Genomic DNA, 19095 nt, shown 5'->3' with positions numbered 1-19095 from the left:
GAAAAGCTACTCAACATCACTAACTATTAGAGAAATGCAAATCAAAACTACAATGAGGTATCACCTCACACTAGTTAGAATGGGCATCATCAGAAAATCTACAAACAATAAATGCTGGAGACGGTGTGGAAAAGGGAACCCTCTTGCACTGCTGGTGGGAATGTAAATTGATACAGCCACTATAGAGACAGTATGGAGGTTCCTTAAAAAACAAAAAATAGAATTACCATATGACCCAGCAATCCCACTACTGGACATATACCCAGAGAAAACCATAATTCAAAAAGACATCTGCACCCCAATGTTCATTGCAGCACTATTTACAATAGCTAGGTTATGGAAGCAACCTGTCCATCCACAGACAAATGGATAAAGAAGTTGTGGTACATATTATATACAATGGAATATTACTCAGCCATAAAAAGGGATGGAATTGGGTCATTTGTAAAGATGTGGATGGACTTAGAGACTGCCATACAGGGTGAAGTAAGAAAGAGAAAAACAAATATTGTATGTTAATGCATATATGTGGAATCTAGAAAAATGGTACATATGAACCAGTCTGCAAGGCAGAAATAGAGAACAGAAGTAGAGAACAAACGTATGGACACCAAGGGGGAGATTGGGATTGACATATATATACTAATATGTATAAAACAGATAACTAATGAGAACCTGCTGTATAGCACATGGAACCCCACTTCGCTGTACAGTAGAAACTAACACAACATTGTAAAACAATTATACCCCCCAAAAAAATAAGTCAAAAAAAAAAAAGAAGGAGGAAGAGATGGAGTCAGGCAAATGGATGGAAGGATGGGTCAAGGCAAAGAAGAATGTCCCCTCTTCTGAATAGAAGGAGTAAAGGTGAGGCTAGGTAAGCTAAGTGACAGGGTGAGCAAGAGAGTGGAGAGGAGGAAAAAAAATCCAGGAGTCCGCTATGTTGTCTGTGAATTAGGGAACTGCGAGGAGGAATGGAATATGGAGTTGGGGAAAGTAGTAATGATGGAAAGAGCGGCAGTGGGTGGTTAGAAACGGTGCTAATTACAGATACAAATGACTACCTATAAAATAGATAAACAACAAGGTCCTACTGTAGAGCAAAGGGAACTATATTCAATATCCTGTGATAAACCGTAATGGAAAAGAAAATGAAAAATAATATATATGTATATATATAACTGAATCACTTTGCTATACACCTGAAACTAATATAGCATTGTAAACCAACTGTACTTCAATCAATCGATCAATAAGTTTTTTGGTTTTTTTTTAAGGATGCTAATTAGATCCAAGGGAAAGGATGGGTAGAGGGAGGGCATAGCACCTAAAGGCAAGGATCAGCTTGTCTCCAATGGCACAGCTCAATCCCTGAGCAGGGCCGGGGAACAGCGGGTACTGGTTACATGAGAGCCTCAGAAGGGGAGGTGGTGGTGTAGTTGAAGATGTGAAAGGCTGAACAGCAGGTTTAGAAAAGTAAAGGAATGAGAAGTGGAAGGAAAGGAAAAGATTTTGTGTTGAGTCTTATACCTTGGTCTGAAAAGAAGTGTCATTAAGTTTCCAATGGGCATCAATTACTGGCGAACACCAAGGCCATTGGCCCCAATCCTTCCTGCCTCCGTAGATGTCTCTCAGCAATGATCTCTTCTCTCTGTTGTACTTTTACCCTCTCATTCTTCTTTCCATCGACGTCATTTAAAAATACTCTAGTTTCATCTTTTAAAAAATTCCTTCCTCAACCCCATGTCCCCCTCCAACTACTCCCCGACCTCTCCCTGGCCATCCGCAGCCAAACTTCTAGCAAGTTGCACATGCCCACTGTCTCCATGTCTGCATTCACGCCCCATTCTCAACTGCTTCCACGTTCCAGTAAATGACCCTCATTAATTACCAGGGTCATTTTACTTGCCAAAGCTAATTGTCCAATCCTCCCTTTTTAGCCTGTTGCACACCTGGCCTCTGGGCAGCACTGGGCACACGGAATGAGTCCTTTCTCTTTGAAACTCTTGCCTGGCTTCTGTGATAGCCACTCTCTCTCCTGCTTTCCCCCTGCTCTACCTCTGTTGTCATTTTCATTTGAATGTCAGTCTTCACTTCTCTCTGCTTAATCTCTCCGGCCTTCAACCTTCTTAAAGACCATAGCTTTTATTGCCTAACCATCTCTTGAATTCATCCATCCCCTTCATCCCCGTGTCACCGCCCTCTTTCTGTTTCAGGACTTTATATTTCCCCTAGTTACAGACGCGCAGGCTCAGCAGCCATGGCTCACGGCCCTAGCCGCTCCGCGACATGTGGGATCTTCCCGGACCGAGGCACAAACCCGTGTCCCCTACATCGGCAGGTGGACTCTCAACCACTGCGCCACCAGGGAAGCCCTATACAAGAAATCTTTTAACTGGCCTCTCTGGCTCTGGATTTTCCTCCCTCCCGTTCACCGTTTTTCTGAAACACGAATTCGATCCTGCCCCCAACGTTCAAAGCTCCCCATCCGTTCAGAAGGCAACTCAAACCCCTTGGAATAACACTCCTCCATGATGCGCCCTGCTTCTCACCACCCCTGTTCCCACACCTCCTTCCGGCCAGAGCAAGTCATGTGCCCTCTCCCTTCTTTTGTTCTGGCTCGTCCACCTCCCCTTCACCCTTTCCTGCTAACGCTGACCTTGCTTCCAGGAGTCACCTCGGTGCCCTCCCTCCAGCCTTCCCCGATCCTTTACAGTCCAGGCTGGCTGTGCGACCACCTGCCCCCACGGCAAGCAACGCTGCCCTGCTTCCTGACACTGATCACACCTGTGCTATAATCTCTGACGACTGTCCCCTCTCAGAAGGAAATTCATATTTACAAATTTATAAATTCATGTATTCAGCCACAGGTGGAACAGATTCAGCTGTAATTTGATTATTAAAATTTAAACATAAAAGCTACCGAATCCCATAATTGACAGCATTTAGCCCATGGAGACGGCAAGAGGTCAGCCTACCCAAATTCCATGCCATTTTCAACTTGTTTTTAATTGCATCCTGGACTGAAAAGGGGAACATGTGGCTTATCCAGAGGCTTCTGAGCTGCCCCTTTCCCCTCTTCCGGTTCTGTTTACTCCTCCCTCACACCCCAGACTCCCCGCTCTTCCTGTCCCAACACAAATTCTCACCACGTGGTCTCACCAGATCCCACCTCCTGCTCTAGCCATAGCAAATCACAGAGTTCCACGGGCGTAGCTTACACTTTATGCATTCACACGCTGTATGCAGCTCTTCCGCCCTCCTACCCACCTGGAAAAATAACTTCAAGCGAAGGAGTGTGAGATAGGTGTGGAAGAATAGGTGAAGCCTTTTTCTAGAACCTTCCAGGTAAAGCCAGGCATCTCTTCTCTATGTACGTACTTCTATTACAGTCCCTATCACCCTGCCCTATGGTTTTTGTCTCTCCCTCCAGACTTGGATCTCCCCCACAGCAAGGCTGCATGTGTGTATGTGCGTATATAACACTTTTGTATCTCAGCAGTGCCTGGCACTAAAAGGCATCGGATGAACATGGCTGAATTAACTGATTTAGTGGAGGACATTGGAAACAAACCGGTAAGTATCAGCTGTCATTTTGTTCAACAACTCCTGATCTGCTTTCCAACTGACAAAGCACTTTGACGTACATTATCTCATGCTGTCCACACAGTAAGCCTGTGAGACTCAGGAAGGAGGATGAGGAACCAGCCCAAGTGGCCATAGTGTCAGAAATGGAACAGGAACCCTGATCAATACCAAATTATACCTACACTCATCTGGGTAGAGGCCCAGTGCATATAAAGAAAAAAAAGAAAAGAAAAGAGACAGGATAAAAAAAAGATGATCAAACAAACTACGGATTTGCTATATTTGTCTAGAACAGAGCTGTTGAATAAAAATATAATGTGAGTCTTATATATAATTTTAAACTTTACAGTTTATAGTTGAACTTATAGCCTTGTTAAAAAGGTAAAAGAAACAGGTGAAATTAATTTTAATAATATATTTTGTTTATCCCAATAGCTATTCAAAATAGTATCATTTAAGTGGGTAATAATCCACATTAAAAATCATTAGTGAGATATTTCACATTTCTTACGGTACCTAAGTCTTTGAAACCCAGCGTGTATTTTTCGCTTAGAGCACATCTCAATTCGGGGGCTAAAATTTCATGGGAGATACTTGATCTGCATTTAGATTTCATAAAATTTACAAATAAAAAGGTAGATTCACATATTCAAGTTATTCAAAATATACATAAAAGTTTTTCAGTAACTGAAACAAATATCAGTATTTTTATACTGAAATTTAAAAATTAAACAATTTAAAATTCAGCTTCTCACTTGCACTAGACACAAGTGTTCAGCAGCCACCCATGGCTGGTGGCTACCATGGGGCACTGCGGCTCTAGAAAGCTGAGGCAGCATTTAATCGAAATACTTAAACCCACAGAGGGTATAACCAGCCACTCAGGGGGGATGTTTCTTTCTAACTAATGGCTTAATGGTGAGAGTTTCTGCTTTAATTTCCTTGACCTGCCCCCAGAGTAGGCTCATCTGACTCATCTTTCCCAGAGACAGTACTGACTGAGTAGTTTAAGAAACATTTACATAAACGGAGATGGTTCCCTTGCAGGTTATTAAGCGAAACTAGAAAGCTGAGATTTCTTTTTTAACCTTAGAATTTGATGCCAAGAAAGTTAAACTTGTCAGTTCTGTAGACTCTTGTTATCTCTGTAAGAATGGCATTTGCACCCTCATCACTGAAAATAGGATGAAGCACAAGAAAATGACATCATGTTGTGAAAACCTATGATGGATTCAGTGATCACAGAAGACATCTCCCAGCTCTGACCGATCATGGTATACATTTGTTTACAAAACAGTTCTTGGAAGTCATTTTATCTAAAACCTAAGAATACCCAGAGCTGCAAAATCAGGTTGAAACCTGAATCTCAGTCACCTGAGCTCTGGATATGAGGCTAGTGTGACTGAGGAACTGAATTTTTAATCTTATCTAATTTTACTTAATTTTTATTTAAAAATTAATACTCGATTCAGTTCACGGAAAACCTTTCTGTTTATTTGGAATAATCGAGGATGTAAATCCACGTTTCGTCTATAAATTTTATGAACTCTAACTACATTCTTATTCTCTGAGTCACTCAAAGAGTATTTTTATTTTTAAGTGCGCCGGCAGGGTAATGAGCGCTGGGAAGACATCAGAGACCGGAAGATAGTACTGTCTCTGGGTTGTGGGGTCTTCGGCAAGGCAGACTGACCATCACAGAAAAGGGTTTTGGGAGCTAAGAAAGCACAAAGCAGGAGCCCCTGACCTGGGTGTGGAGGGCAGGAACTGCCGCAGTCCTGCGGCATTTGATGCCCCAGGAAATCTTGATCTTCATGATATCAAAAGAATTTCCTGCTCTAAATACAGATTTCCTGGATATACAAACCCAGTTCATTCATATACAGAAAAATGAACATAAACCAACATCTGATCTGAAAATAAGGCTGCTCATTTTTAATAATATCATTTTTCCACAAGCACATCTTCGGAGTCCCTGTGTCATATGCTTTTTCAGTTCTTACAGTCAACAAGGTAGATACTCAGTTATCCCAAATAAAAGAAAACATGAATTTGTTTTCAAGATGGAATCCTTTTTCATGACTAAAGAAATAATCCTGAGTAACGGGCGAGATTAAATACAGAAACCGACTTTTCTCTACATCATAAGGCAAGGGGGACACAGGGTTATTTCACCAATTATGCTGATATTTCCATTGAAAAGAGTCATTCATCAATGCAAAAAAGTTACAGTACCTTTTGAATGGTTTTATGATCCTTTTCTGCCATCTCTTTCAGACTTATAATTTCATCTTCTGTAAACAAAAGGAGAGAGAGGCCAAGCATGAAATTACAAGCTTATGGCCCTGTATTCAATCTGCCTGCTTCAGGGCAGGCTGTACACTGCTGGCAGGCATGGTGGACGCAAGTCCTAGCAGGACTGTGACCTTCACAACTGCCCTTGACATTCACAGCCTTCTTCCTGCTGTTCAGATGGCTGGTCAGATAGGGATTAAGAACTAAGTTCAAGATCCAAGTGTGGCTGAGGGTTGAAAGCTTTTCATCGATACTAGCAAGAGATATTTTTGCTGTTAGTCACAGCCAATACAAACGGCTTTAGCAGGTGGTACTTTATGACTCAGTAAGAACTACCGAAACCTGAAAAAGCATTACTATACCACATCAGAAGAGAAACGAAACTACACTGACGTGGTATAATTTTACATTCAAGGAATATTGTCCTATATCTGATTTTATCAATGTTCTGCTGTAAATTTTGAATTACCTACTCATAGCTTTTCATACTGCAGATTAAGGATATCATTGTGTGACTAACATAAATACAAAGATAGCAGTACGTGTAAAGACTTTAAAGCAATCTAACTTGGTGATTTAAATGCAATATTTACCAATGTTTAGAGATATAAAAAAGAGGGTATAAAGTCTACAAATGGAAATTTGTACTTAACATTTGTACCAAAAATTGAAGATAATGTAGTAAGTAGTAGCATATTTTTCTGAAGGGCCAACTCTGTTTCTCCACAAAGCACACCCCAATATATACGCTTAAATATTAAAATGTTATAAATTTTAGATAATTAAGCCATGAAACAAATCAGCACAAGTTTCTATTTGTTTATAATATTTCTAAGTGATATAGAATACTGATTAGCACATTTTTTTCAGAGGCCAATGCTTGGCTTAGAAAACCACCACCCTGAGTTAAAAAGGCATGGCTAGGGGAGTATGACCAATTTCTGTCTCAAGAAAGGAATGAAAATGAAAAGTGGCTAACGAACTGATGTTTTAAATGTAGGTAACCAAACATATGTTTGGAAAAGACAAGCATGGCTATGAATTTTATAAAGTGTCCAGAGTTTTCTCAAAAATGACTTTAAAATGTTACCTAATACTGAATTTTCTTTTAGATTGAGTTGGATTTCTTCTTCAAGTTCTGAAATGACTTGAAGCAGTCTCTCATTTTCCACTTTGTACTCCAAATTTTCCTTTTCCAGAGCTGTTCTTAGAGGGCTGCCGTCTTTGATAAAAGAGTCCTAAAAGATGGAGAATTCCATATTTCTAAGCAGGGAGCCAAGGATTTAAATATGCAACACAAGACAATACAGATACAGAAGAGCTATCATATAATTTTCTGAATTCTATTACACACTTATAATATGAATAGTAAAAAGGAAGGAGACTAAATAGAGCTTGCTGGGAGAAAGGCTGCAGTACCTTCTGTACAAAGACCACAGCACATGGGGACAGTTTATTGACAGGAATAATGCATATCATACTGTTTGTGTGCCCTCATCATTCAGGTCAATTCATTATGGAGGCAGCTGGGGCCCCTCCACCCACACTTCCCTCTGTGTGTGTCTGAAGTGCTGTCCGCCCGTAACCAGGCAGGCTGGGGAGACCGCGGATGGGCAGCAGCCGGGGGGGTGGGAGGATGGGGGGGGAGGGCAGCAGCGCGGGGGGGGGCGGGGCAAAGCGCACGGCTAAGGAGGGGGGCTTGTCGCCTTTGTGGCATTCCCCAGTGTCAGTGCTGCCAGTGTCATGAGGAGCACATCACATGTCAAAGTGGTGACGTTTTCAGGCTGGGAGCCGCATGGAGTCCATCAGGCACACGGATAACCACACAGTTGGTTTTCTGCTTGGTGAAGGAGCCACCCAGAGGCAATTCATATTCTGAACATTAACGTGGCTTTGCATGCCTGTCACACTGGGACTGTGCAGGCGTTTAATGCTATTGAGGACTTCGGTTTAAATCTCTATGCAAACAGTGATTACCTTGTAAGAAGGTTTCAGGATAACTTACAACAAAAGACTTTAAAGTTATAGTTTTAGTAAAGCAAACTCATTTACATTTTTATTATGTGCGTCTTTTGTTTAAATCTTGCCATGTCCATTATGGGAGAAGCTTTTTCTTACGCAGTAGAAGCTTATGGGGACAGCTAGTCTTCTTTTCTTCTTCTTCTTCTTGTTTGTTTCAAAGCTTTTGAAAACATCTGAATATGCTTGCTTATGGCTGTCTAGATTTTATTGCCGCGCTTTTTTTTTTGAATTAAGATGTAATGAATTGGAGAAGCTGGTGCAGAACTTTATACTTCATGATGCTACAATATTAAACTGATTATGCAATCTCAAAATATTAAACAGCATGTTTAAAAGTCATTGTATTGTTACACTAAAAGAGAGAAGCGTCTACATGCCTTCCTTCAAAATTAATATAGACACTAGAAATACTTTTGAACTTTAAATTAATCTTCAGGTGAATTATAAGCTATTCTTTTTGTAGCAATGCCATGATTGCAAATACACAAGAATAAATTCTCCTCTCAAAAACAAAACCATTCCTCCCAATATAACTGGTGTCCCTTTGAAACTATACTTTGATTTAACTTTAGAGATATCTGAAAGTAAATTATTAAAAATGTTTTCCTCTGTGGTCATAATGGTTCAAAAGAAAAATAAGTGGGTACAATGTTTTATAGTACATGAATAAATCCTTGAAAAACAACAAGTGACTTACTAATGAAGTTAGTTATATCAGAGTTAATATTTAAAATAATGTTAAGTTTTGCACTAAGCTCAATTATGAATCTTCATGATTTTGAGTCACCATTCCATTTGAATTATTTAACCCCATTTCATTCTTAACTAACAAATCTAATAGCTAATAAACAACACTGTTTTCTTAATAAAGAATCCCAGTCATTAATTTCTTGTCCCACATGGTTCAACTTGAGAACATCACAGAACGTATTTATAGACTAAAAAAGCTTTCTTAAAGACAAACAACATTTGCCTTAATAGGCTTAAGCATACATTTCCTAACAGTGGCAGAAAATGAACATCCACTGTGGATTACGTGAGCACTCATTATTATAAACTAAACGAGAACTATTTGAATTAATCAGATGAAGTGTAAAATTTACCAGTGGTAGCAGCTAACACCTAAGTGCGTTTTCTAAAAATCTGGTAGAAAAGCAGGAAACAAGGAAACACGTCCAACTCGAGGGTTTTTTTCCTGCACAAATCCATCGACAGCCCCTGTTCCTGAAAGGTTAACCTTTAGCTCTGTCCCCACCATCTGTCAGCTGCAGGAACTGCAAGTAATTAACTATTCAGATTCTCACAGCAATGAGGACACTCATTAGCAAAATGAACAAAGGGATAGTTCTGGGCGGCTACGGTCATCTGTTACACTCTGAGTGGCAGGTTTTGTGGTGGTGTTCCTTCTACCATCTGCCCACACCACTAGCTTTGGCTCACTTAAACCATGAGACTTCTTTAAAACAAACTGCATTAACAAACCGAAGTTAAGAAGGATGGAGATCATTAAAAGGTGGTTAACTGGGCTTCCCTGGTGGCGCAGTGGTTGACAGTCCGCCTGCCGATGCAGGGGTCACGGGTTCGTGCCCCGGTCCGGGAAGATCCCACATGCCGCGGACCGGCTGGGCCCGTGAGCCACGGCCGCTGAGCCTGCGCGTCTGGAGCCTGTACTCCGCAACAGGAGAGGCCACAACAGTGAGAGGCCCGCGTACCGCAAAAAAAAAAAAAAAAAAGGTGGTTAACTAGTTAAAGCTATTAAAAGCCACATTATAGCCTAAGACAGCCTGTGTGTGATCCACAGTCACTCTGGAAATTTAAATTTATAAAGTAACTTGCCAGTTTAGAGTTTTTCTATCGTGTAGTGAAGCTAGGACTTCAAGTGGTGGCTTACATTGGTCTATTTCTCTTGTGAGCCAAGATGTGCAGTATCACTGTTCCCAGGTTTCAGAATCCCAAACTGAGTCATGAAAGAATCGTTTCTGAAAACAGGTGTACTCCAGAGCCTTGACACTCAAAATGTGGTCCAAGGACCAGGAGCCTCAGCATCACCTGGGAGCTTTTTGAAAATGCAGAATCTCCAGCCCCAGCCCAGAATCTGTATCTTAACAAGAGCTGCAGGTGACCCATACACACAATAACACAATAAAGGCCGAGAAGCACCGTTTGGAGCACCGCAGGTGCCTTCCCAGCAGTCTCCCTTCTGCCATATTGGCGTCTCAATCCTGCAGGCTCCACGTACAGTACTTGGACATCTCAATTTGAGGCTGCGGGTGGAGTGGGCTTCTGCTGCATGCCCATGCTGCATGACAGTCACGGAGACGAGCAGGTGCTTTCCCAGTGAGTGACAACCAGGAAAGCGGCACACTGGGGCAGTGTAGCCCTGCAGAGCTGCCACTTTTGAATGACAGCTCTGTTTCAGAACTGTCAGCAACAAATAGTTACATTCACCTATTGGTGGGGGTGAGGGGATGTGGGTGTGATAGTTGCATAGATCATCCATGTTGGGTAAGAAAGAAAAATGAAAAATCTTTTCAAAACAATTCCAATTGCACTGAAAGCACATATGCATGTGCCTGGGCACACAGACACACAGGCACACATACCTCGACAGGCTAGTTTCTTTAGCAATTCTCCCGTGGATTTATCAGCGTACTGCATGGCAACCTGATAACTACAGCAGTGTGCCATTCAGTCATTTCAGGTTTTTACAGAACCTGAAAAGACACTCAGCCCTTGAATGTAGTTGGTCTGGGGTCGGGGTGGGAGTGGGGGCGGGAATTCAACATTAAGGGTGTTCTGACCTGGAGAGATGAGGCTTCTGGAACTTGAAGAGATTCTTTTTTCTGATTTCCATTTTGTCATAAATATAAGTTAAACTAGCTGTTTATTAAACCTTCCCTTTCCTATCATATTCTTAGATTTCATTCTACAACAGTCCTAGAGAGGGATTATGACTATTAACTATAGAGCGATTTATATAATTGGACTATGAGAAAGAACTAGAGCGTTTCCTTACTGTTTATTCAGTTTGCTTATTTCAAGCTTTTTACAAGTTTTTTCCATTGCTGCATTGAAATTTTCTAAGTTGTTTCTCCAAATTCGGTTTTCCAAATCTAGTTTCAGATACCTGCTGTCTCAAGTTTTTTTACACCACTAGAGGGAGCAGTCGTATTAGATGAAATTTCAAATTTAAAAGGTAAATCACCTAGAACTTGAGTGGCATGGAGTTCTAGGAAAGCTAGTTCTTAGAGGATCTTTAAAAAGAAATTTTCAGATGTTTATTTTATATAACCCGTGATCTGCTTTTGCAGTGTTCATGTCCGTCCTCCCAAATGTACACTAGCCCTGCTCTGCGCTGTCCTCAGTCAGCCTGGCGCTTTGCTGGGGTCCTAAGAAGCTGGGAAAAATGTATATACCCAGTTCATCAGAAGTCTCACTTTCCTCAAATCTTAAGGTGTTTACAGAAAGACTGATGTGGTGTCCTTGGGGACAAACAGCCAAGGTCTTCAGGATGCCACCCGAGCCAGAGAATGCCTTCTTATACAAGAGCGGGGTGCAGCCTGCCACTTTCTGTGGTCCTCACCAAGCCCCACCCACCCTCATCCCCTATACTCAGGCCATCCAGACAGACCAGTTAACGGGCTGAGGACACTCAGAGGTATAAACACGCCAAGAAAGACCTCATGTTTTACTGGAAGAAGCTCAATTACCGAATTGGGATGTTCTCAGCAGTGCATTTCATGGAAAGTAAACCAGATGGTCATGAGGACTTGTGTATTTCCTCATAATGATAACTAGAATTTATATGCACGTCTTTCTTCAAAGAACTCACGGCATTTCACATCCACTACAACAGGTATCCTCCTCATAACTCTGTTGGCTAGGCAGGTATCACCTCCCATTTCACAAATGGGAAACAAATGGATCAAAATTGCCTTGCTAACTGATGCTGGACATCGGTAGCCAAGTCAGGATTAAAAGCCAAAACTGTTAGTCTTTTTTTAACCTTTTCTATTAAATTATTTTCTCCAAAAAATAAGAGTAAATGTAGATCTAAGACAAGAAAAGTAAATGCAAAAATTGGATGTGCCTCTCCCTCCAAGGCAACCAGAACATGTACAAAGAAATAATATTCAATTTTATTAGGTCTATGATAATAATCCTTAATACCACATTGCTTAGAAGATGCTCTGGTTTTTTTAGAACATAGAGGATTCTAATAGATTAAACAAAGCACTCCTTCCCCAGTTCGTAAATAAAGTCCTTTAGAATGGCGCAAGTTCAATTTCTTATCTTTTCTAACTTTGGGGTTTTAAGTAAGAATTCTAGTGTGGGACTTAGGTAAACCAAGGACTGCACTTAAAGGGCCCAGCAACCCGCAACTGTTTCTTCCTAGTGTTAACACTTTAATGTATAACTTCTCAGGCTTCTTCCATACATATATATGCATGTGTCGATATTTATGCATATCTATACACAGGTATTAATATACACTATATATTAATTATAACATACATTATAATGATATACCTATAGACCATAATACCATAATCTATTATAATAATATAATGTGTGTATATATATATATATATATATATATATATATATATATATAGCAACTTTAATTCTTTCTCTATACAGAGGATAAAGCTTCTCCCTCCTCATGCGGGCCTTTGGGTTCAGCTGGACCTCGGTTCTCATGCCATGTCAGCATTTACCAGCTGTGCCCGGGGTGTAAGTCAGCTTCCTTATCGGTAAACTGCGCTGTGATGTGAGGAGGTAACCCTGCCAGTTGACACTCAACAGGTTGTGATTCTCTGGCCTCCCTGCTTGCCTCTCCTACTCAAACAATCCACTTCTTGCTCCTAGAACCTAACACAAAAACCCCTCTATGGCTCGGCGCTGTGGTTGGGCAGTACAGCCGGCAGCTCAGAGCTGATCTGTGATGAAAATAAACTCGCCTCTAGGGTCCTCACTTTCCAGATCCTTCACATTCACCTCCTTGACAGGCAGCTAAGCTCTCCTTTCTGCTTTCTCTCTCTTCGCATTTTTTGTTCTGTCAGTGCTCTGAGCAGTAAAGCAGCTCCTGGCTCCTACTGCAAAGGGGAGAAGAGGGCAAAAACCCTCTGAGAATTTTCCTTCTTGACATTTCTACTTAAGGTCATCCTGTTCCAAGTTGGTTTCTTGGAAGCCTCTGCCTTGAGATTGTTTTGTGTCTTTCAAATTATCTGGACTGCAAAAAAGGTGGGACTCTTCTGAATTAAAACAAAAATCTCTTTACATTTCTTCTAGGGTGGGGAAATTTCTGTAGTGGGAGATAGGTTATTTTATTTCTATTACAAATAAAAATTGAGAACAATTATATTGCTCCTATTTATAATTATTATGGGTTTTCTAGAATATGGTGTCGAGCACAAAAGGGTTGGACTGGCTTATGTTGTGGAGAGATACCCAAGATACATGCATTGTAATCCCTTTATTCCGACCCCAAGCTTTTAGACAGTTGTAACTTCATTTATATGTATTAAAATGAATTACTCTTTGCTGTGAAACTTACAACTTTTTGAGATCCAAATTCTTCATATTGGTCCAGTTCTTCCCTTAATTCCTTAATGAGTTCTTCTTTCTCCTTCAGTTTTTTTAACAAAATATTCATTTTGACGGTCACTGCGTCATGCACAGGTGTCTTCTCTTCTTCCACCTCAAAGAATTGCTGGGGGGAAAAAGCAGCATTAAAAGTCAGACACTATGCTAGCACCAGCAGAAACCATTTCATGTTTTATTCAAGCTCCTGTCTTGTAAAGTTATTTTATTTTTGCAACTTGCACACAAGTTTTAGTAAACAACTATGCTTATATTGAACAATACACTAAAGTGTCATGGTATACGGCACATATTATTCTATGAGACAAAGCATGAGTCTGACTGCGTCAGCCATGCCAGTAACAATAATAATAATAGGAAATCCACATCATGATTGTGAATGTCCTATCTCAATCTTCCTCTAGAAAGGAAGCCAGCAAAAATTCTGACTACGTAAGAAAGGAAATGCACTTCAGCGGTGCAACTAATTCCCTCGGTGGTTTGGAATGGAGATGTGAACAAAAGAAGAACCATTTCTTGACAGCCTATTTTAAGCATTGAAGTGCTAACCTATTTGCAGCCATTACTCTGAAGAATTGTATCACAAGACCAAAACAAGGAAAAATGCTTTAAAAATGATGCTGTGCTTTACTGCCGACATATAAAAATCTCATTTTCAACACAGACATGCAAAAGCATTTTGTCCATTTTGGACTCTGTGAATTACAGCATCTGTGAATTACAGAAGAATTATTTTATTTTTATCATTTGTTTGTTACTAATACGTTTGGACACATGGACATACAGGAAATATAGTAAAACCTAACCATACCTGCTAATATATTATATTTCAAAGAGTTAGATTTACAAACTAAAATTGTTCTAATGTTATACGATGAACACCGGCAGACTGAGAAGAAGAATAATACATCGAGGTAGCATTAAGAGTCAAGCTAAGGGCATAACACTGACACAGTCTACACCACACTAATGAAAAACATCAGTAAGTGAATATGCAGTAGAATTAAAAAGAGTGAAAACAGAACAATCCATATGACAATATTAGCTTTTTAATTGGGAGATTTTAAAGAACAGCACTGAGTATGTAGATCTATTTTTCACATCTACTCTGTTTATGTCTACAGTTCAAACGCTCTGCAGAGACTAAGACAGTTACCCCACTGGTGCTCTGGGTGTGACAGGGCAGCTCAAACCCAACAGGTCTGAGCGGAGGTTCCCCATCTTCACTCTCCTCCTTTCTACCTCCCCCATTTATAACAGCAGCCCAAGCCAGAAACCGATTTTCTGTCATTTTAAGGACCCCCTCCCCCCTCACCTCACCAAATCCGTTCAACCCACCCCTAAATCACTCCCGAGCCCACCCTCCCCTTCCCTGTTCCCCCGCCTTCACGTTACCACCAAATCCGGGGTCCGCTCGCCCGCACGCAGCAAAGCCGATCTACTGACACCGGGTTGCGGTGCCGTGTGTTTATTGTAAGGCGCCAAGCCGGGAGTCCGGGACAGCTAATGCTCAAAAAACCCGAACTCCCTGATGGGATTCAGCAAAATATTTTTAAAGGCCAGGTGAGGGAAGGGAGCCCAGGATGTGCGATCAGCTCGTGCACCATTCTCAGAGTGGCTGATGGTGAGGTAGCGGGGGTGGGGTGGGGGGGTGGGGGGGTGTCACAGGGGTTAATATTATTAGTCCTTAGGCTCCAGGAGGCCTGGGGGCTGGGTGCTCATGGTCATCAAGTGGTTAACGTCTTCCATTTGGTGGAGGTTTTAGCATCTGTGAAACAACTCAGGAAATGTGCATCAGATAATGTTATCTGGGTACTTCAGAGAGGAGCTATAGCAGGGGACCTGGGGGAGGGCTCTGTCCCGGGAATGCCCCCTAGGGTCCTGCTCAGTTACAGTCAGAGTCCTTGTCTTCACCTGGACTATTGTACTAGCCCTTAACTCACCTCCCTGACTCTTCTTTTGTCCTCTCCAACCAATCTCCACCCTGTGGCCAAACCGATCTTTCTAAAATGCAACTCTCCCCGTCCCCATAGGCTAAAGTCCAGATCCCTTAGCACAATGGACAAAATGGTACCCCTGTTGCTCTGCTGCTGGCTGACCTGGCCCCTGACTCGTGCCAGCCTGCTGTCCCCTTGCCCCGCCAGACTGGGCATTTAATCAGTGCTGATACTCAGCCGGCGATTTCTCAGAAGCACTGTGGGACCACAGGTCTCCATGCACTTGGAATTTCTAGGGCACCTAATAAGCTCTTACTTGTCAATCTCCTGAATGGCATTAGAATAGGTTAGCCTGCGCCTGAGGACCAGCTCTGTCACTTAGTAGCTTTGTGAGCTTGAACACGTTTCTCAAATCCCCTGTGTCTCAGTTTTATCATCTGTAAAATGGGACAAACAGTAACACTACCTGAATTGTTGTGAGAATTAGATAGTGCATGTAAACAATTTTGGACAGTGTTTACAGCACCGTCAGCTCCCAGTATTATATCTTAGCGTTTATTATTGTTGTTACTGTTTGTCATCCAAACCCAGATGTCACCTGCTCTGGGAAGCCTTAGCATCCCTCCCCTGCCCACCTGCCTTCCACTGCTCTGTTCTTTCTATATCTTATAAACATTCTTCTTGGGTCCATTTGTTTATTACTTGTTTTTTGCTCACTAATCTTTATGTTCTGAATAGGATGGATTTATTTGTCCTCCTAAACAAATAGCAAAACAAAGATGCTCCTGACAAGCTGGCCAAGTCATCTCCTTTATAACATAGCACAAACGACCTCTGGGAGCTCATTTAAAATCCCACTAGGAACTGGGCTGAGATGCTGCACACACATGGCATCGCTGGGGCCAACCTGCCTTCAGGATGCACTTGTCCCCTCTGGACTTCAGGGCAGTGGGGGCCACAGTTCGTTGGAAGAAAAAGAGTTTCACTTTTGACATTTCATAAAGTAATCGTAAGGCCCAAACACATTGGATTCATTTCTCTTCATCTCCAGGAATGTTTCTGATGTTTTACTAGTGTTTATTGAATAAGCTGGGCTCAAGAGGAGGTGAGCAGAAAGCAGGGTTTTGTTTTCACCACCCCTTCAAATCTGATATCCTGTCTCATGTTTCAATCTCTTAGAAGAACTCTCGGGAAAGTGCCATGACTTTTTTTTTAACTCTTAGATAGCAACAAAAACACAGAAAGAAAAAGAAAGAAAGAGAGAGAGAGAGGAAGAAAGAAAGAAAGAAAGAAAGAAAGAAAGAAAGAAGAAAGAAGAAAGAGGGAAAGAAGAGAGGAAGGGAGGAAGGAAGGAAAGAAAGAAGGAAGGGCCCCCCCAAATTAAAAACCCCAAAACTCAAATCCCCAAATTCCAATCCAGCTGACTCTTACCCATCAAAGCACCTGACCTTTCCCAGTCCCAGCCTCCCTTATACTAGCAGCCTGCAGGGGAGGAGAGGGCTTGAGCCTGGCTTCCTTTTCTAGTATCCAGAGATTTGGTCAAACACCAGCCTAGATGTTGCTGTGAAGGTATATTTTATGTGAGGTTAACATTTAAATGAAGAGACTTTGAGTAAAGCAGATTATCCTCCACACTGTGGGTGGGCCTCATCCAATCAGCTTGAAGGCCTTCAGAGAAAGACTGAGATTCCCAGAGGAAGAGGGAATTCTATCTGCAGAGTGTCTTCAGACTCGAGCTGTAACATCAGTTCTTCCCTGGGTCTCCAGCCTGCCAGCCTACTTTTCAGATTTCAGAATTGCCAGCCTCTGGGACCACAGAAGCCAATTCCTTAAATCTCCATCTCTCCCTCCCCCTCTCTCTCTCCACACACCCTACTGGTTCTCCTTCTCTGGAGAATCCTAATATCTACATCGAAAGAACATACATTCACACAATGCCTCCCACTCCAGCCCAGCACCACAGCGTTTATTACGTATGGCTCGTCTCCTTTCCATAGTACAGTGCCTTCTCTGGCAGTTAAGAACTGGTGCCCATGGTGCTTGAGGCACTGACATCTGCTCCATCCTCCCTCCCTTCATGTAACCGATCTTCTGACCACACTGCACCCTGAGAGCTTGGCTCTGATGCAGGGCACAGGGAGGGGAAGGAGGCAGGAGTGTGCCTTTGGTGTTTTAATTCACGAGGGCAGGAACATTTTATTTTGGACTTTAATTCTTTTCTTACAAGAAAATTTAATATTTAATTTTCCCTTTGGCAGTCGAAAGTAGGAGGTTAATATTCAAATCTGTTGATTTGACATAACTGTTGGCTTTTTATTATTAGAATAATTTTATGATGCTATTTGACCTCATGGGCAAAACGTCTTGACAGACAATATTGGTCAACAGAGCTGGATGTAATCTGGGGTGAGAAACAGACCAGGAAGTAAATTCTCAGTAGGGGATACAAAGTGACCTTGGAGTTTAATGTAAATGATGCACTCTTCTAACCCGATGCTGAGTCTTCTGGGTCACCAGCAGTCTCGGGATCCCCAGAGGAGCGGTGGTTGGTATTGGGGGGGCTGCGTCATGAAGGTGGGAGCAGGGCTTTCCTCTCCCCCAAGGCTCAGACCCACGCCTAGTTGATCACAGGCTAAACAGTTAAGTTTAATGTATTAAGAGAAGAAGAAAAACCCAGGGAATGTTGTTTCCTTCCAGGTGGAGTGACATCCTCCATCGATTATCTGATTAAGACCTTGGAAGAAGGAACTTGGTCACATCTTGGCCATCCCCTCCCCCTTGCCTTTCTCTTTGGGGAGCAGATGCTCTGCTCTGGCAGGAAGAGACCTCCTCAGCCCACTGCTGCCTGTGATGGGAGTTAATCTGCCAAATTCGGGGGTTCAGCACTGAATAGCCTGTGTTATCAGTAAGACGGACGATCTCTGTCTGCTGGCTCCCTGACTTTATTTTAACTGGTCCAGAACCTCAGTAGGGAAGACAAGTATTATTTATCAAGTCTCATAAATACTCCAGTAATATTTATCTCTCAAGTTTGCAAATCTAAGCAGGTCACGAAAGCTGCTTAGAATTCGACCATGATTCTTTGATGTCTTTGAGATAAAATATAAATTCTGTAGGTTCCTTTTCCTGTATCCCCTCTCACCACTTTCTCAGCCTTCTTGTCTTCCAGTCATACCAAAGCACTGGCAGTTCCCTGGCTGTGCCTTGAACCTTAAACGCCTCTATGATGTCAAGTGGGCCACCTCCCTGCCTTTCTCCCATTTTCCTTAAGCTTGCCAAAATTCATCATCGTTTGCTGGGGCCCAGCGTAGGCTGCCCTAAAGTGTGCCTCAATGGCATATTGATTATTTTGAATTAAAGTTTCTTAAGAAATGGGACACTCAGACCCTCCTTTCTGTCTCCATGAAAGCAGGAAATCAATCTCCCATAAGAAAGGTGCCCTCCCTACATCTAGAGGTGGAAGGACACCCTTATCTCATCCTGCCACACTAGAGAAGGCAAGGGGGTGATCACACAGGAGAAAGAGCAGAGTCAAAGGGGAAGATGCTTCATACAGCTTGTGTCTCGGTGAGTATGGGATGATTTATTTTGTAACTCTTTTCTTTATAGTCTTTAGTTTCTTGCCATTTCATCTAAGCAGTTTTCTCTC

General features: G+C 42.0%; 1 protein-coding gene across 1 annotated transcript in view; it reads right to left on the bottom strand.

Annotated features, from left to right (window-relative positions):
• Positions 1–19095, bottom strand: part of C2H10orf67 (chromosome 2 C10orf67 homolog) — a 119211-nt gene that overhangs the window by 53113 nt on the left and 47003 nt on the right. The window contains exons 5-7 of the mRNA XM_089906421.1: positions 13463–13618; positions 6974–7121; positions 5824–5882 (exon numbers count right to left, since the gene is read on the bottom strand). Coding sequence (XP_089762547.1) covers positions 5824–5882; positions 6974–7121; positions 13463–13618 — 363 coding nt within the window. The remainder of the gene's footprint in view (positions 1–5823; positions 5883–6973; positions 7122–13462; positions 13619–19095) is intronic.

This window comes from Delphinapterus leucas, chromosome 2, assembly GCF_059928025.1.
Source record: "Delphinapterus leucas isolate spDelLeu-1000000601 "Yukka" chromosome 2, BTC_Dleu_Yukka2, whole genome shotgun sequence".
NCBI classification, from domain to species: Eukaryota; Metazoa; Chordata; class Mammalia; order Artiodactyla; family Monodontidae; genus Delphinapterus; species Delphinapterus leucas.
The sequence above is the reverse complement of the archived record's forward strand: the minus strand, read 5'-3'. Positions and strand labels throughout refer to the sequence as shown.